General features: G+C 45.6%; 1 protein-coding gene across 1 annotated transcript in view; it reads left to right on the forward strand.

Annotated features, from left to right (window-relative positions):
- Positions 1–17,116, forward strand: part of SETD6 (SET domain containing 6, protein lysine methyltransferase) — an 84,496-nt gene that overhangs the window by 17,502 nt on the left and 49,878 nt on the right. Inside the window, exons 3-5 of the mRNA XM_083165193.1 lie at positions 4,754–4,898; positions 14,600–14,741; positions 14,836–15,030. Of these exons, the coding sequence (XP_083021319.1) occupies positions 4,754–4,898; positions 14,600–14,741; positions 14,836–15,030 (482 nt within the window). The remainder of the gene's footprint in view (positions 1–4,753; positions 4,899–14,599; positions 14,742–14,835; positions 15,031–17,116) is intronic.

Consider the following 17,116-nt stretch of genomic DNA (forward strand, 5'->3'; position numbering starts at 1 on the left):
AAGTATAGATATATTCTTCATTCAGCGCCACTTTTTCCAGAACCCTACCCCCCTTTTTCGCTTGTATAATTAATGGATCAATAGGGATTGATCCACAGGCTTTGGAAATACAGGCCGCAGAATCACAGGAGCGCCACATTTAATTCCATCCTTCTAGAAAAAGTAAAGCAACCCTGTCCAGATGGATAAAAACAGGCATCATTGAAGCTTACAAAATCAGAGGTCAACAGCCTCCTGTAGGCCTGAAAGCCCATTCGACCAGAACCATGTCCGCCTCGTGGGCGGAGAAAGAATCCGTATCTCTACAGGAACTCTGCAAAGCGGCCTGCTGGTCCTCAATCCACACATTCTCAAAACACTATAGAGTGGATGTGGCGACATCCTCGGATGCAAAGTTTGGCAGGAAGGTACTTAGTGCCGTTGTGTAAAAATCCCCCCAAAATGCTGAATATAACCTCCTTTGTCGGAGGTTATATTCACTTAGTGCCGTTGTGTAAAAATCCCCCCAAAATGCTGAATATAACCTCCTTTGTCGGAGGTAATATTGACTATAATTGAGTCATCTAACCTTGGATCTTTAATCGCCTTCTTTTCTTCAATCGATATGTTTCTTTTTATTTTTTGATTTTCTGGAATATTTTCGATTTCTGTCTCCATCAATTTTTCAAATGTGCTGATGTGCGGACCTTTTAGATGAGCCGGGTTGAACGTAGATCTAATATCGAATTCAGATTATCACATAACTATTTTTGGTACAACGATACATTTTACCTACAGCTCTGTGGCACAGCTATGGGGACCCCCCTAGCCCCAAGTTATGCGAACCTGTTTGTCGCAAATGGGAAGACGACCATATATGGAATAATAACATCTTCAAAGGACATCTCATCACATGGCATTGATACATCGGCAATGTATTTTTCATTTGGGAAGGCAACGAGGAAGATCTTAATAAATTTATCACATACATCAATTCAAATGAATTCAATTTAGAATTCACTACCGTAAGAAGTAAACAAGAAATCATATACCTTGACTTAGAAATATATATAAAAAACAACACCACAACACACATCAAAGTATCAGGTAATAACACTCTCCCTTCGTCCAGCAATCACCACACCAAATGGATAAATAATATACGTGGGGGACAATTTCGCAGACTAAAAAGAAATTGCACTGAGCAAGAAATCTTCAAATAAGTCATGCAAAACTTCCAGGCAAAGGGCTATGATGAAAAACAGCTACAGAAACAATTAGATACTGTTACTGAACTAAAGAGAGAAGATTCAATGAAATACAAAATTAAGGAAGAAACAAACAAGTTTCAAACAACAGCATTTATAACACAATTTAACAGCAATTCGAGATACATGGAAAATATGACAAGAAAACACTGGCATATTCTTCAACGGGATGACTCATTGAAAACCATTATTCCAAACTTAAACTTAAAACAAGAAATCACTTCCAGTTATGTCCCAACGGAAAACACAAGAACCAATAACAGTAATGGAGGATTCCATCACTGCTGCAATTGTAAAGGCTGCAAACTAAATCCCACAAGCACAAAAGCAATAAAAACTTTCAAGTCGAATATCACAGATAAAGAGTATAAAAGAAAAAATAATTTAAGCTGCAAAACAGAGGGTGTGATATATCTCTTAGAATGCCCTTGTAAACTTCAGTACATTGGCCAAACAAAAAGGATAGCTAAAATAAGAATAGACTAATATATCTATAACATCAAGGCCCTTATTCTGGTTGGTGCGGTAATATCCGCGTGCGTTCGTGCCGCCGTTGTTTTGTTTCTGCGCATGTGCAGAGGCGTCTCTGCGCATGTGCGAGCCGGACGCATGGCCACATTCCGCATGAAATGTGTACACTACGAACAGGGGGTGGAGAGGGGTGTGAAGGGCTGTTTGGGCTCATTACCATATGTTTACACCCCGCGTTTCATGGGCGTTCCCATGCAAACGCTGGGCGTACGTATGGTAATGCGGCCGTGACGCACGTGTAGGGGGCGGACATATGACATTGCCGGATGTCAGCTGCCCGCCCAGATCCCTGCTTTTGCACGGAGAAATGCCCGTGTGGTCTGAGGTTGCGGGAGCTGGCGGACCACTCTGCCCTGCATTCGATGTTCTGCGACCATCGAATGATGGGGGAGGTTCCCTGAGATGGAGGAGGTGTATTCATGAGAAATACACGTGCGGTCCGTTCGGACAGCTTCTTACCGCGTACGGGCGGAGTTGGCGATCCGTATGGAAGGCGGGGTTTAGGACGCACGGTGCTGGCCGCATATTCGGATCCGGCCGCACCGATCAGAATAAGGGCCCAAGAGAGGATTGACTACACACAGCTTCTCTAATCATTTCCTAGCAAAGCATAATAAAGACCCTACTGGATTAAAGTTTGTTTTAATACAAAAAAATCAATCAAAACTGGAGAGGCGGCGACATTGTCAAAGATCTCCTAAAACATGAAACAAGGTGGATATTTGAACTCAAAACCCTCCACCCACGTGGACTAAATATAGAGATTGAATTAAATGCCTTTTTAGATTAACATCATAAAAAAAAACATATACAAACTTTAAAAACCTTTCACATATTAAATATGATAGACACCTGCCAAGAGGAACACATGTGGTTCCCACCAAAATATTTTAACTTCCTTTTGGAACAATAAAGTTTTTAGAATAAAAAAGTGAATTTTTAAACAAACTGTATTGTTTAAAAAGTGCCCATGCAGCATGAAACGCATTGGAGCAGAGAACCATCCCATCAACTATCCCTACACCAAGCAGCCGCAGAATCAGAGACTGTGCCGGGACGCTGGCTGAACAGAAGCCGGAAGCTGCAACTCCGTTGCGATACGGAGAAGCAGAGTCGTGGGGATTATCATTTTACAGCCACTGAGCTGTACCGCCGGCTCATTGGAAGGTAGGGAAAGAAAGGCACCAACTGGGGACTCTCCACATACTCCAAAAGGAGTGTAAACATTGTTTTTTAACCAAATTATTTTTTCAGGTGTCACTCATACTGATAATAGCACACTCAGAGCGCTCCAATCCCATTGCATTTAGTATCCAACTAAGCTCCAAAGTTTCCAATTTTGTACTCTGGATAGATGGAATACACAGTATTGGTCACCAATGGTGATCTGGCGTAAGTGGGTAGGTTTTATAGTTACCACAATTGGAGTCACCAGGAGATATTGTTTCATTCGGATTGCATTGCAGCAAATCTCCAAGATGGGTGAGGCTAACCGAGTCCAGAGGGCTGGAAGAGTGATGGAGTATGTGGCAAGATGGTCACTGAGGGCGACTGGTCCAGATCCAAGGTGAAGTGTGGTAAAAGTGCTGGGGGTATTGTCCAGGGTTTGCTCCTGACTCGTTTCCCTGCATCTAAGTGCAGCTTTGTCAAAGGAATGACAAAGCTGCACTTAGATGCAGGGAACTGTCAAACACCATTTTTTCTGCTAGACCGGAATCTAGGATGCGAGGGCACGAGTTTAGATTAGAAGAAAAAAAATGTTGTTCATCTAGATGAAAACATTTCTTTTACAGTCAGAACAGTCAAACTTTGGAACTCTATTCCAGAAGAAGTGGTGTCGGCAGACACTATAAATATGTTTAAAATAAGGATGGATAAACATTTATTGGTTAAAAACATCCACGGGTACGAATAAGTAAAATAATCTGTCTTTAAAATATCGGAACATACTATAAAACAAGGGATAAACTATTTTAAACATAGGTTGAACTAGATGGACACAAGTCTTTATTCAGCCTCACCTACTATGTAACTATGATGTCACAGTTGTGGGTGGTCATTAAAAGCGGTGTTCCCGGCCGCCGCTGTTACTAAAGGGGGTGGTCCCGGCCCCGCCGATGTTGTTGAGCTGCTGGGGAAGCGCTGATCATTGCCGTCTATGGCGGCACTTGGCTTCTCCGTGCAAACTGATGGGGCCGGCACCACCAGTTTTAGCATGGTGCTGCTAGAGGGGCAGGGCGCGTTTTACCCTTTCAAAATCAGGCAAGGCGCAGCCCCCTGCTAAAACAGCCTAGTGGGAACACTAGTATATGTGTGTTCCAGCTACATGATATGTTTCTGGTCTATGTGTGCGCATGGTACATGGGGTATGCCTGGTACTTGGGGTATGCCTGGTGTATGTGTGCCTGGTACATGGGGTGTGCTTGGTGTACGTGTGCCTGGTGTACGTGTGCCAGGTCCATGGGGTGTGCCTGGTGTATGTGTGCCTGGTACATGGGGTGTGTCTGGTCTAGGTCGACCACTAAAGGTCATTAGGGCTTGGGTCGACACATAAGAAAAAAACAGACCTATTTTATACCCTACCAACCACTAGGGAGAATCTAACCATGCCCAATGCATTACATGCCATACGAGGGGATGCGCTACACTGATACGGTGTCCATGTTGACATAGTCACCAAAAAAAAGTCAGGTACATTTTTTGACTGTCTACTTTCCCAGTGTCAACTTAATGCTTGTGTTGACCTGATGACCCTGTTGACTTTAGTTCCTGTCAACCTATTTGATGTGTCGACCTAATGTATGTCAACTGTGTATGTATACGGTTTACCCTATGAACCACACAGCTTCCCCCCCACCCTGCCCGCCGCCTCTCCGAGTACATTGTAGGTGCAGTGTCCACCTGACACATGCATGCTGCGCACCAGTCACATGGTAGAGGACGTCACATGGTGTCACCCCTTCCTGTGTCTTTAGGTGTACGTTAGCGCACAGAACACTGTATCGCAGTATGGGATGCTGACACGTGAGGATCTTCCTGTCGGAGAAGTATTGTTCTCTATTCCCCGTTCCGCTCTCCTGTTTCAGAAGACGACCAGGATTCAGGATCTGCTGGACAAAGGTAAAGCTTAATCGGCAATAATAGTACGAGGATGGTTCAATAAATAATATAACGACCTCCCATTGTGGAAATGCAATCCTACATATCCGCACAGTCCATAAAGGATGCATTCACATAACCGCTGGAATCCCAACTGCCAGGGTGCCAAACGGAAGTGTGCTGGGTGGGTTAGGTTCTGGGGCAAATTAAGGGTACAGCTGCAGGGTAGTGGGTTTAGGCTGCGGGGATAGAGGGTTGGGCACTTAAGAGGGGATGAGGCGGAGGGAATGCTGTTAGGTTTAGGCTGTGATGAGGGGGATTAGGTCGTGGGGTGCAGGGGATAGGCACCAGCAAGGAGCTTTAAGGTCAGGCTGCAAGGGGGGGGGGGGGTATGGTGCATGGAGGGGGGTTGGGGGGACACAGGGAATGTAAGTATACTTGCCTGACCTCAGTTGGAATTCCTTCCATCGGAATGACGGCATTGGTATTCTGACCACTGGCATCCCCACAGTATGTGCTCATTACACATTGGGTTTGCAAATTCCCCATCCTTGTTGGTGAAATGCAAAACCACCATTGTGGTGGGACTATGGCTGTGCAGTGATTTCATAGATTTTGGAACAAAAGAAGGTCTTGATGGCGCTGAACTCGTATGTCCCTCGAAATGTGTTTCTCGTGATGTAGGGAAAGTAAATATATGAAAAAACGTATTCGAATTTCCAAAGAAATAAATATAAAAAAAGAAAGTGTTTGCAGGAAAAACACTTGGTGGAGGGATTCATACCCAAACTCACTGGTTAAAGGTATCTTTTTAAAGGGTCCACCCATGCAAATAGAAATGGATGGAATACCAAGGTAGTTGAACAATATCCTAAATGGCGTACCGTACTCACTGTATGTACAGGAGCTTGATGCCTATAAAGTATACGAAATATCCAAATATCAAGATCGGTGCCTACCATACTCACTGTGCATGTAGGTAGGATACACATATAGCGGTTTCTTTAAATGTGGCCTGGTCTCTCAGATTCTCATCAACCCCATCCCAGGGGTGTACAGTATATACAAAGAGAGGAGGAGGACCGGTCTCAATATAAGGGTTTATTACTGGTACAACTGAAATGTGGCCAATTGGCCAATAGCCACAAACAGATAGTCCAATAAGCACAATAAAAACAAAGATAAAAGCACTCACTTCTCTGCCACATTTCAGTTGTACCAGTAATAAACCCTTTTATTGAGACCGGTCCTCCTCCTCTCTTTGTATATACTGTACACCCCTGGGATGGGGTTGATGAGAATCTGAGAGACCAGGCCACATTTAAAGAAACCGCTATATGTGTATCCTACCTACATGCACAGTGAGTATGGTAGGCACCTATCTTGATATTTGGATATTTTGTGTCAGCAAAAGAAACCTTTATAGGCGTCAAGCTCCTGTACATACAGTGAGTACAGTACGCCATTTAGTATATTGTTCAACTACCTTGGTATTCCATCCATTTCTATTTGCACGGTTGGACCCTTTAAAAAGATACCTTTATACACTTGTATCACACCTTTAACCAGTGAGTTTGGGTACGAATCCCCCCACTAAGTGTTTTTCCTGCAAACACTTTCTTTTTTATATTTATTTCTTTGGAAATTCTAATACGTTTTTTCATATATTTACTTTCCCTACATCACAAGAAACACATATTTCGAGGGACATATACGAGTTCAGCGCCATCGAGACCTTCTTTTGTTCCAAAGTACCTGCCAGTGAGGAGTTCCTAGTGTTCCTCCATTTGGGTCTGTGGCTGCAAGGATGAATAGCGCCTTGGCACTTTTCAACACTTTTTTGTTTTCAGTGATTTCATAGATGTTTCAGTCTGTGGCTTCATGTATAAGTGTGACATCACTGCTCTGTGCTGCTGGAGACCTTGCTCCCACCACTATGTAACGCTCAGCCTGTGGCTTCCTATATCAGTGTGACAGCAGCCTGACATCACTGCTCTCTGCAGCGGGGCACCCTGCTACTACCACAATATAACTCTCAGCCTGTGGCTTCCTTTATCAGTGTGACAGCAGCCTGACATCACTTATCTGTGCCACTGGGGTCCCTGCTCCTACAACTATAGAACTCTCAGCCTGTGGCATCCCTGCTCTGTGCTGCTGGGTACCCTGCTCCCACCACTATATAACGCTTAGTCTGTGAGTCTGTGGCTTCCTATAAGGGGATTTTTGTAAGAACTTACCGTTCGAATCCCTTTCTCTGAGTCCAGTCCGGTGACACAGCTTCACCTTGGGATGTAGGAGGGTCCGCAGGAGTCAGGCACCTATGCTGAAATCTTTCCTCTGGTTGCAGGCTCCTCCCCTTCCACATCCCATCATGCTTCAGTTCACTTTCTAAAGCACACTAGGAAACACAACTCAGTACAATGCCCGACATCTTATATGCAGAAACATATAACCATAACATGATACACATGAACGGTATGACTTACTGAGTGTAGGGGAGGGATCACTGTGTCACCGGACTGGACTCGGAGAAAGGGGTTCGAACGGTAAGTTCTTACAAGAATCCCCTTTTCTCTTTCCTCCAGTCCGGTGACACAGCTTCACCTTGGGACGTTCACGAGCCGGTATTATGGGAGGGTACGCTCAGACTGCCAGTTCTCATCACTGCCCGTCCAAATGAAGTGTCCTCCGACGTGAACTCATGGAACCTGTAAAATTTGGTAAAGGTGTGAACAGAGGACCAAGTGGCAGCCCTGCACAATTGCTCTGCTGTAGCTCCATGACGCACAGCCCATGAGGAAGCAACCGACCTGGTGATGTGTGCATTAATCAGAGAAGGAACCGGACTACCGACCTTGGTGTAAGCAAAGGCAATGACTGACCTTAACCACCTGGCAATAGTCTGCTTAGACGCAGGCTATCCTCTCTTATGCACATCATACAAAACCAACAACAGATCTGTTTTGCGGATGTCCCTTTACCATTTTTACGTAAATTCACAAGGTGGGAACTACGTCCAAATTCCTTAATTTGTCCCTTTTTGCCCCTTCTGGCTGAGAAAAACACCGGGAGCACAATCTCCTGGTTAAAATGAAAAGAAGAAACCACTTTTGGTAAAAACTTAGGTACTGTTCGAAGCACAGCCCTATCTTCATGAAAAATTGAATGTGGAGATTTACAGGACAAAGCTCCTAAATCTGAAGCACGCCTAGCCAAAGCAATGGCTAACAGAAAAGTCAATTTCCAAGAAACATATTTTAGGTCAGCCGACCTAAACGGTTCAAAAAGAGGGTTCTGCAGAACTTACAGAACCAACGATAAATCCCAAGGTGCCACCGGCTGCCTATATGGGGTTTTAACGGGTTGGGATCATTTGGTCTATTGCATTATGGTCGAAAGTCATTAGGTCGAATCCATTAGGTCGACATGCTAAAAGGTCGACATGACTCTAGGTCGACATGGGAAAAGGTCGACATGATTCTAGGTCGAAAGGTCATTAGTTCGACAGGTCATTAGTTCGACAAGGTCATTAGTTCGACATTGTCTATGTCGACATTCACAAGGTCGACATGGGGTTTTTCACTGTTTTTTTACCTGAATGTCAACACAGTCGACATGGACACAGTTTAAAGTGCACTGCATCCCCTACGCTCGGCACACTATTTTATTCTCCCACCACGCCCTAGTGGATGGTAGGGCATGAAATACCGCCTGTCGGCACATGTTGGCTCAAAAAACAGTGAAAAACTCCATGTCGACCTTGTGAATGTCGACATAGACAATGTCGAACTAATGACCGTGTCGAACTAATGACCTGTCGAACTAATGACCTTTCGACCTAGAATCATGTCGACCTTTTCCCATGTCGACCTAGAGTCATGTCGACCTTTTAGCATGTCGACCTAATGGATTCGACCTAATGACTGTCGACCATAATGCAGTAGACCAAATGACCGCATCCCGTTTTAACCTGGTAACACCCTGTAAAAAGGTCTGAACCTCAGGCAAAAAGGCTATCCTCTTCTGAAAGAAGATGGATAGAGCAGAAATCTGTACTTTTAAGGTAGCCATACACATGCAGATTTATCTTCAGATCTGGCTGGTTGGAACACAAACCTGGTTATGGATGAGAGCAAATGACAGTTGACCATTTGCTTGGAAATGTTGGAAAACTGTCACTCATCCATAGACATGTTTTTGTTCCAACCAGCCAGATCTGAAGATAAATCTTACTAGTGTATGGGCACCTTTAGGGACTATAATCCCAAACCTGTAGAGAAACCATCTTGAAGGAAATCCAACAATGTGGCCACTTTGAACCTGGAAGTGTGAACTTTCTGCCGCTCACACCACCTAATGTAAATTTTCCAGACTCAATGGTAATTTGCAGCAGACACCGGTTTACGAGCCCTTAGCATAGTCTGGATAACTGTCTCAGACAATCCTTTTCTCCTTAGTAAGGAGGTCTCATAAGCCAGGCCGTCAAACTGAGCCGAGCTAGGTCCATGTGCAGAAATGGCCCTTGTCTTAGAACATGGGTCTTCAACCTATGGCCCTCCAGATGTTGTGAAACTACATGTTCCAACATGCATTGCCACATTTTTTCCTATAGGAGCATGCCAAAACTGTCCGGGCATGCTGGGAAATGTAGTTCCACAACATCTGGAGGGCCACAGGTTGAAGACCTGTGTCTTAGAAGGTCCTGATGAAGAGGAAGGGGCCAAGATTCCGTTCCGTTGAAATGTCTGAATACCACAACCTCTTGGGCAAGTCTGGTGCAATCAGAATTGTCTGCAGTTGTTGAGACTTCACCCTTCTCAATACCCGCGGTATCATTGGGAACGGAGGAAAAATGTATACCAGGTGAAATTTCTACGGAACCGTCATAGCATCCGCCGCCCAAGCGGTTGGGTCCCTGATCCTGGAACAAAATTTCGGAACCTGACAGTTGTTCCTGGACGCCATTAGATCCACTTCTGGGATCCCCCAGCGACTCACAATCTCCTGGAATACCTATGGATGTAAGGACCATTCCCCCTCCAGCAAGTCCTCTCTGCTGAGAAAATCCACCTCGACATTCCGGATCCCCGGAATGAAGACCGCAGACAGAATAGGAATGTTTATCTCTGCCCATTTGAAAATTTTCGATACTTCCTGCATCGCCATGCTGCTGCGAGTCCCGCCCTGATGATTCAGGTTAACCACTGCCGTAGCCAGACCAAAGGGTAGAGCCTGGAACTGCAAATGGGTCTCCCCTATCGCAAAGTAAAGTAAGGATTGATGCTCTGTGCATATGGGTATGTGAAGATATGCATCCTGAATATCTACCGATGCCAAAAATTCCCTTGGCTCTATACTGCCAAGCACTGAGCCCAGAGACTCCATGCGGAAGTGATCCACCCAAAGGTGTTGGCTTAAGGACTTCAAATTTAGTATCGGTCTGACTGACCCGTCTGGTTTGGGCACCAAGAAAAGGATTGAGTAAAAACCTTTCTTGCGTTCCTCCTGAGGAACCGGGACCACCACCCCCTTTTTCCTGAGAGCCAACGCCGCCCCAAAAGGGCTGTGTGCGAACTGGCTTCTCTTGGGAAAGGGGTTGGGAGAAATCTTCTTGAAGAATTTCCCCTGAGATTTATCCAATAACCACTTGAGACAATTTAAAGAACCCAAGGGTCTGATGTTGAAATATTCCATTTGTCCCAAAACTGCAGGAGGCAACCTCCCACTCTGAGGACAGAACGTCATGCAGAGGATTTTTCCCTCTCCTTTAGACACCTGCTGCTTTCCAAAGGCTCCAAAGCTGGATTTGGAAGCTTTTCCGGCCGGGAATCTACCTCTTCCCGCCTGTCCTTTGTTGGACACTCCCCCTCGAAAGGACGAGCAAAAAGCAGGTTTGAAAACTCCAAATTTTGAACCTGAAGCTTTAGTAGTGGTAGGAAGAAATGTACTCTTCCCCCCATGTGGCCTGCTTTATGATGGACTCTAGTTCAGAACCAAAAAGCAGTTCCCCTTTAAAAGCCAGAGACTCAAGGGATTTCATTGATTCGCTATCTGCATCTCAGGCCTTAAGCCAGAGGGCTCGCCTTGCAGATACCGATGTGGCGGAAACCTTAGACGCCATCTTAGCGCTTCTTCGCCAGCCTCAGTGATGTACTCTGCCGCACATCTGAGCTTCTCAGTTAAGAGAAAAGCCTCAGAATCAGGTTGCAACTGATCTCCCAAAGCTTCAGCCCACTTAATCATAGCTTTGGCTACCCAGGCTGAAGCAATAATGGGGCGTATAGCCCACTCCTTCAAAGACTGCCTTAAGGCATCCTTCCACTTTTTTATCTACCGGCTCCCTGAAGGCCGCACCACCCTGGACCGCTAAGGCTGTGGCTTTTGACAATCTAGCCACAGGAGCGTCCACTATCGGAAATTTTCTCCCACAACATGCTCCTCGGGCATGGGGTACATATTTGCAAATCTTTTAGACAGTCACTTTCTTATCTGGAAACTTCCAGGCTTCTCCCAATAAGGAGACCATACCTTCATCAGAAGGAAATGTAACAGACTCTTTTCGCATTCTTTTAAAAACACAATGTGCCTGAACCCTCTCCTCTTCAGACAGGTCCAAAGCCTGTTTCACAGCAAGGATTAAATCCTCAATGCCTGGGACAGAAGCATCAGCCTCTTCCCTTTGCTCCCAATGTAAATCATCTTCACAAACACCATCATCATCAGAATCTACAGATAATAGAGGAGGTGTAGCTGAGCAACACTTTTGTTGGTAAGCTGCTCAATCAGAGGTGTGTCACTCAGGTGCCAAAAGGGAGGGGTAATTCTGGTTAGGAAAACAACATTTTGTATCCCAATTGCACACTGAGTGAAAAATAACTACATAATAATCAGATAATACAGAGATCTTGGTTGCATATATCTGCAGATATAGGGCTAAGCCCCCAGGCTGTACATCAAGGCATCTCTGTCACTAGGGGTCCCTAATACTGGGTATGGGTCTGGGGGCATGTTGGGGGCCCACACCCCAGACCCATACCCAGTATTAGGGACCCCAGTGACAGAGATGCCTTGACGTACGGCCTGGGGGCTTAGCCCTATATCTGCAGATATATGCAACCAAGATCTCTGATTATTATGAGGTGTAGCTGAAGGCCATCTGGAAGAAGGACTATCAGAAGGTTTTGCTAACTTTTCCATAATATTATTCATCTTATGAACCCCTTGAGCAGTGTCCTGTATGACCTGCAGTAACATGGTGTCCCCTTGCGAATGAGCAATGGATCCCATAGAAGTCTGGGAGGATGATCTAGGGCCAGGAGACTTAATAAGGCTATACTTTTGCCTATTGAGAGCCTCAGCCAAGGCATTCATAGACCTCCCCAACGCCGCAGCCCACGCAGGTTCTTGTTGCTCAGACCTCAGGGCTTGCGCACTAGTGGGCACAGCTTCACAAGCAGGGCACAAATCCCCTTGATCTATCGGTTCACATGTTAAATTTAGTCCACAGGATATGCAGTCTAATAACATGACCCACACCTCCCCCTTCTCCACAGCAGCATTATCACACGTGTCAGTCATATTTAACCCACGGTGCACAATGTCAGTACCAGTCAATGTATATAGTGTACTTATCTGATTGCTTGCGGTCGGCAACTTCAGTGTCAGCGGGGTTTGCGCTTTTCAGAAGAAATTGTAATCTCTGTACCTTGAAAAATTCAGCCAGGCTTCAGCTCTGCAGTGGAGAAAAATTGGCGCCAGTACACAGAGTAGGAAGAGACCAAGGGCAGTATTCAATGAGAATTTTGACGATGTGCAGCGAATCCTGTTTAGGATTCGCTGCACATTCGCTACTGCCCGCTGCGTTCCGGAGCCTCGCTGGCTCCAGTATTCAACGAGTCAGGGGCTCACTGCCCCTGACCGGCAAATTTTAACTCCTGCGGCGATGCCGCAGGGAGCCTGAGGACGGCGGCAGGCAGGGAGATGGAAGTCTCCCTGCCTGCCCCAGAACGTTTGTGGGGGGGAGGTTGGCAGCACAGGCTGCCCACCGGGATAGCCAACAGGGGACCGGTATTCACTACAACCGATCGTGCATATGTAATGATCGGGTGCAGTGAATATATGAATATCTAATGAGCGGCTCGGCTCCCGGGCCCCTGCTGGCTATATATATATATTTTTTTTTTTTAATTAAATATATATTCATGTGCTTACAGCACATGAATAAAAATAGCATGCCCCTCCTCAGAATAAAATTCCTGATTTTTTTACACCAAATGTAAAAAACAAAACACTTTATTTTAAAAGTTCACATTCCACTTCACCATAAAAAGATTGCTACTCGGTGAATCATGGCGATCAAAACCTTGAAATGTATTCGCCATCTGGTCATTGAATAGGGTGATTCACCGTTTTAGTCAAAAAATCGCCGTACAGCACGAAAATAGCACAAAATCGCCATAAACCATGGCGAATCAGCCTCATTGAATACTGCCCCAAGTCTCTGCTTCAGCGGGGTAGGATAGCCTAATTGGCGCCCTTTAGCCACTCTCACAAGTGTTTCTCCTCACCTCCAGTGCCTCCCCTTCTTCCTGGGATCACTTGGAGTCGTCCAGCAGCGCTGGACACCTGTAATAGACTTCACTTCTCCAGAGGGATTTCAGTCTATAAACCCTCCAAGATGGCGTCCGCCATCGTGGGAGGTCTGTCCCCCACGATCCCCTTCTAAGTAAGGAGCCGGTTTCAGGCGCTCCCCGTGCCCAGGCAAACCTCTCCGCAAGTGGTTAAGCGTGATGCAGGAGACGCTGCTGCGTCTCTTTATATGAGACGCAGCTGTGTCTCGCCGCACACAGAGCGCTGACAGGACACGCTTCTGTCAGCCTCTGCTGCGCTCTCAGTGTGCGGGACTTCATAGAAGCAGCACACTGGAAAAGAAAACCTGCACTAGGTTAAGTTAATAAAACAATAAAGATTCCTAACTATTCTAGTAAAATCCAAAGGAAAAAGTCGGCGGCTGTAGGAGCAGCCGAGCATAGCACCCACTCCTGTGGGCACCTAAAAGGAACTGAAGCATTATGGGATGCGGAAGGGGAGAGGAGCCTGCAACCAGAGGAAAGATGTCAGCATAGCTGCCTGGCTCCTGCGGACCCTCCTACATCCCAAGGTGAAGCTGTGTCACCGGACTGGACGAAAGAGAAATGAGTGTGACGGCAGCCTGACATCCCTGCTCCTACCACTATATAACTCTCAGCTTGTGGCAGCCTGATATCCCTGCTCAGTGCTGCTGGGGACCCTGCTCCCACCACTATATAGCTCTCAGTCTGTGACTTCCTGTATCTTTGTGACAGCAGCCTGACATCCCTGCTCTGTGCTGCTGGGGACCCTGTCCCTACCACTATATAACTCTCAGCCTGTGGCTTCCTGCTTCAGCCTGACATCCCTGCTCTGTGCTGCTGGGGACCCTGCTCTTAGCACTATGTAACTCTCAGTCTGTAGCTTCCTGTATCAGTGTGACAGCAGCTGTTATACATGACCGATGTGTTTATTGCTGCATTAGAATAGTATGTACTAGTTATATTTATTCCTAATAATGGTAGTAAGATAAAGGTGACACAGTAGTGGGATTGTGCGTACAATCCAGAGGACGCACATAGTAACTTCTGAGATGACTAAACTCAGTGTATTGCGGCCGGTGCCTGATCTGTGCTGTGATTTCTATACCCCAGAACAGCAGAACCTGGAGAGTACATCCGGCTGGGTTCCTCTCCTCCTCTCACTCCTGTATGAGGCAGCAGACCCCAGCTCCCCATGGTCACCATACTTTGGGCTGTGGCCGCAGTTGATTCCTCCGGACCTCCCCATGTTCTGGTAAGAATCTCCAGTCATCACTACAGGACTTATCCACTTGTTATTGGTCTGGTAGTGAGGTGTGAGTGACAGTCTTGCGTTTCTCTGTCCACAGGTCGTCTCAGGAGCGTTCGCAGCTGCTCCAGGGCACTGGGGTAGCTGAAGCTGTAACACAAGACCTGGAGAATATAGAACAGGAATATAACACTATAGTGCTTCCATTCATTGAGAGACACCCAGACTTCTTCTGCCCTAAGATGCACACCTTGGAGCTATACAAAAGGCTGGTGGCATTTGTGATGGCATACAGGTGAGATTATACTGTCCGCAGAGATACTCCCCTGGATGAGGACATGGTTTGGGTGTTGGGTGGGATATATCTGGATGACTATACAGAACTGTGCAGGAGTATGAGGCAGGTGTGGAGACCGTGCTGCAGAGTAAGGCGCTGTCATACATTCACATGCTAATCCTTTCTATCAGTATGTGTGTGTATATATAGTGCGTGTGTGTGTATGTATGAGGCCGTTATCCTACCCTGTGCAGGAGTATGAGGCATGTGTGGAGACAGTGCTGCAGAGTAAGGCACTGTCATACATACACGTGCTATCAGTATGTGTGTGTGTGTGTGTATATATATATATATATATAGTGTGTGTGTGTGTGTGTGTGTGTATGAGGCCGTTATCCTGCTCTGTACAGGAGTATGAGGCAGTTGTGGAGACAGTGCTGCAGAGTAAGGCTCTGTCATACATACAAGTGCTAATCCTTTCTATCAGTATGTGTGTGTATATATAGTGTGTGTATGTATGAGGCCGTTATCCTGCTCTGTGCAGGAGTATGAGGCAGGTGTGGAGACCATGCTGCAAAGTACGGCACTGTCATACATACACGTACTAATCCTTTCTATCAGTATGTGTGTGTAGTAGATAAGTGGACTGGCACTCTCACTTCAATGGCAGCGGCCCTGGTGCCTTACTAAACGATAACCAGGTAGATACAAAAAGCAGGCACTCCAAGGACTTGGTTAAATGCAAAAATATGTATTAAACAACAATGCAAAAATGGCCAACATTTCGAAGTAACAGCGCCCCTTTGTCAAGGCAATACAATATGTGAAAAGAAGCAATCAATTGATTGTGTGTGTGTGTATGTATGTATGTGTGTATGTATGTGTATATATATATATATATATATCGTAGCACGGTGGTTCCGCACAGCCACTTGTAGTAACACAGCTTTGACGGGTGCCCGCAGTCAGCATACAAAACGTGTTAATACAAGTGGCTGTGCCGGACCACCATGCTAAGATATATTGGATTACAAGGGCTTCCACCATTGGATCCTGGGCCAGGGCACCCCTATATGAGAAGACAACATTCAGGTGATGTCAAAGACATTTTATCATACTGTCCATTAAGGCTTATGAGTTGTGTAGTGATAGGTGTATCAGTACATTGAAAATAGTTAATCTTGAACTATCACTGAATTTGTAAATACTTGATCAGTATAAATTGACAATATGGCGGAATCTCGATTGATTAATGAGACAGGGGGTTTTCAAACGAATCCATATCCCCTGGGAGAATTACATACCTACCTAGAATCAGATATTGAGCAGATTTTGTTTGAGCGGATGGATGCACCAGAAACTACCTCCACAGAGGAATTGTATCGGGACTTACTAAAATTGCATAAAAGACAGACTGACTATTTCCTACATGGGTCCACTTTAAGTGAGTACCATAGGAGCAAAAAGATACCAAGAGGTCTGCGGGTGAGAAACAGCCCGACAATTGGTAAAAGTGCCCCGATATTCTGCCGTAAGTGGGTAGCGATTATGAACAAATGTTCGTTCGATCTAATATTGTTGATAATCGAACAGTGTACCAAAGAGATTAACATAACTAAGGAGAAAGATTACCGTCTTTCACAAATTAATTGGTATGAAAAACTGGAAAACCAAATTCAAGTATATAAACGAGATCTCTTTAAATTCAAGAGAGAGAAGCGACTGAAGGTAGATGGGGATTATGAGGCAAACCTTGTATATAGATGAACAGATTCTCAGAAACAAGGTAATCGAAGAAGGCCTTTTTTCAGGCGTAATAGAGATCGGTTTGCGGGTGACCAGGAGTCTTCTACAGACTTCAATTCTAATAGCGAAAGTGAAGGCAAGGGTGGCAAGAGGCGGCGGCACTATACCCGCCGAGGTGGCCAAGCAAAAAGGAAGAGGTCGTTCAGCAAAACTGCCTACACAACAGAGAGTCTAATTGTTAACCTCTCGTCCTACACCCCCTCACCTGCAGAGATCAAGGTGTTAGAGAGAGGGTTGTCCTTCATCCCTTCTACCCGTCATAACAAGGAACAGTGGTCAATAGAAAAACACAAATTTC

This window comes from Crinia signifera, chromosome 11 (genome assembly GCF_055691185.1).
Source record: "Crinia signifera chromosome 11, ASM5569118v1, whole genome shotgun sequence".
In the NCBI taxonomy this organism is placed as follows: domain Eukaryota; kingdom Metazoa; phylum Chordata; class Amphibia; order Anura; family Myobatrachidae; genus Crinia; species Crinia signifera.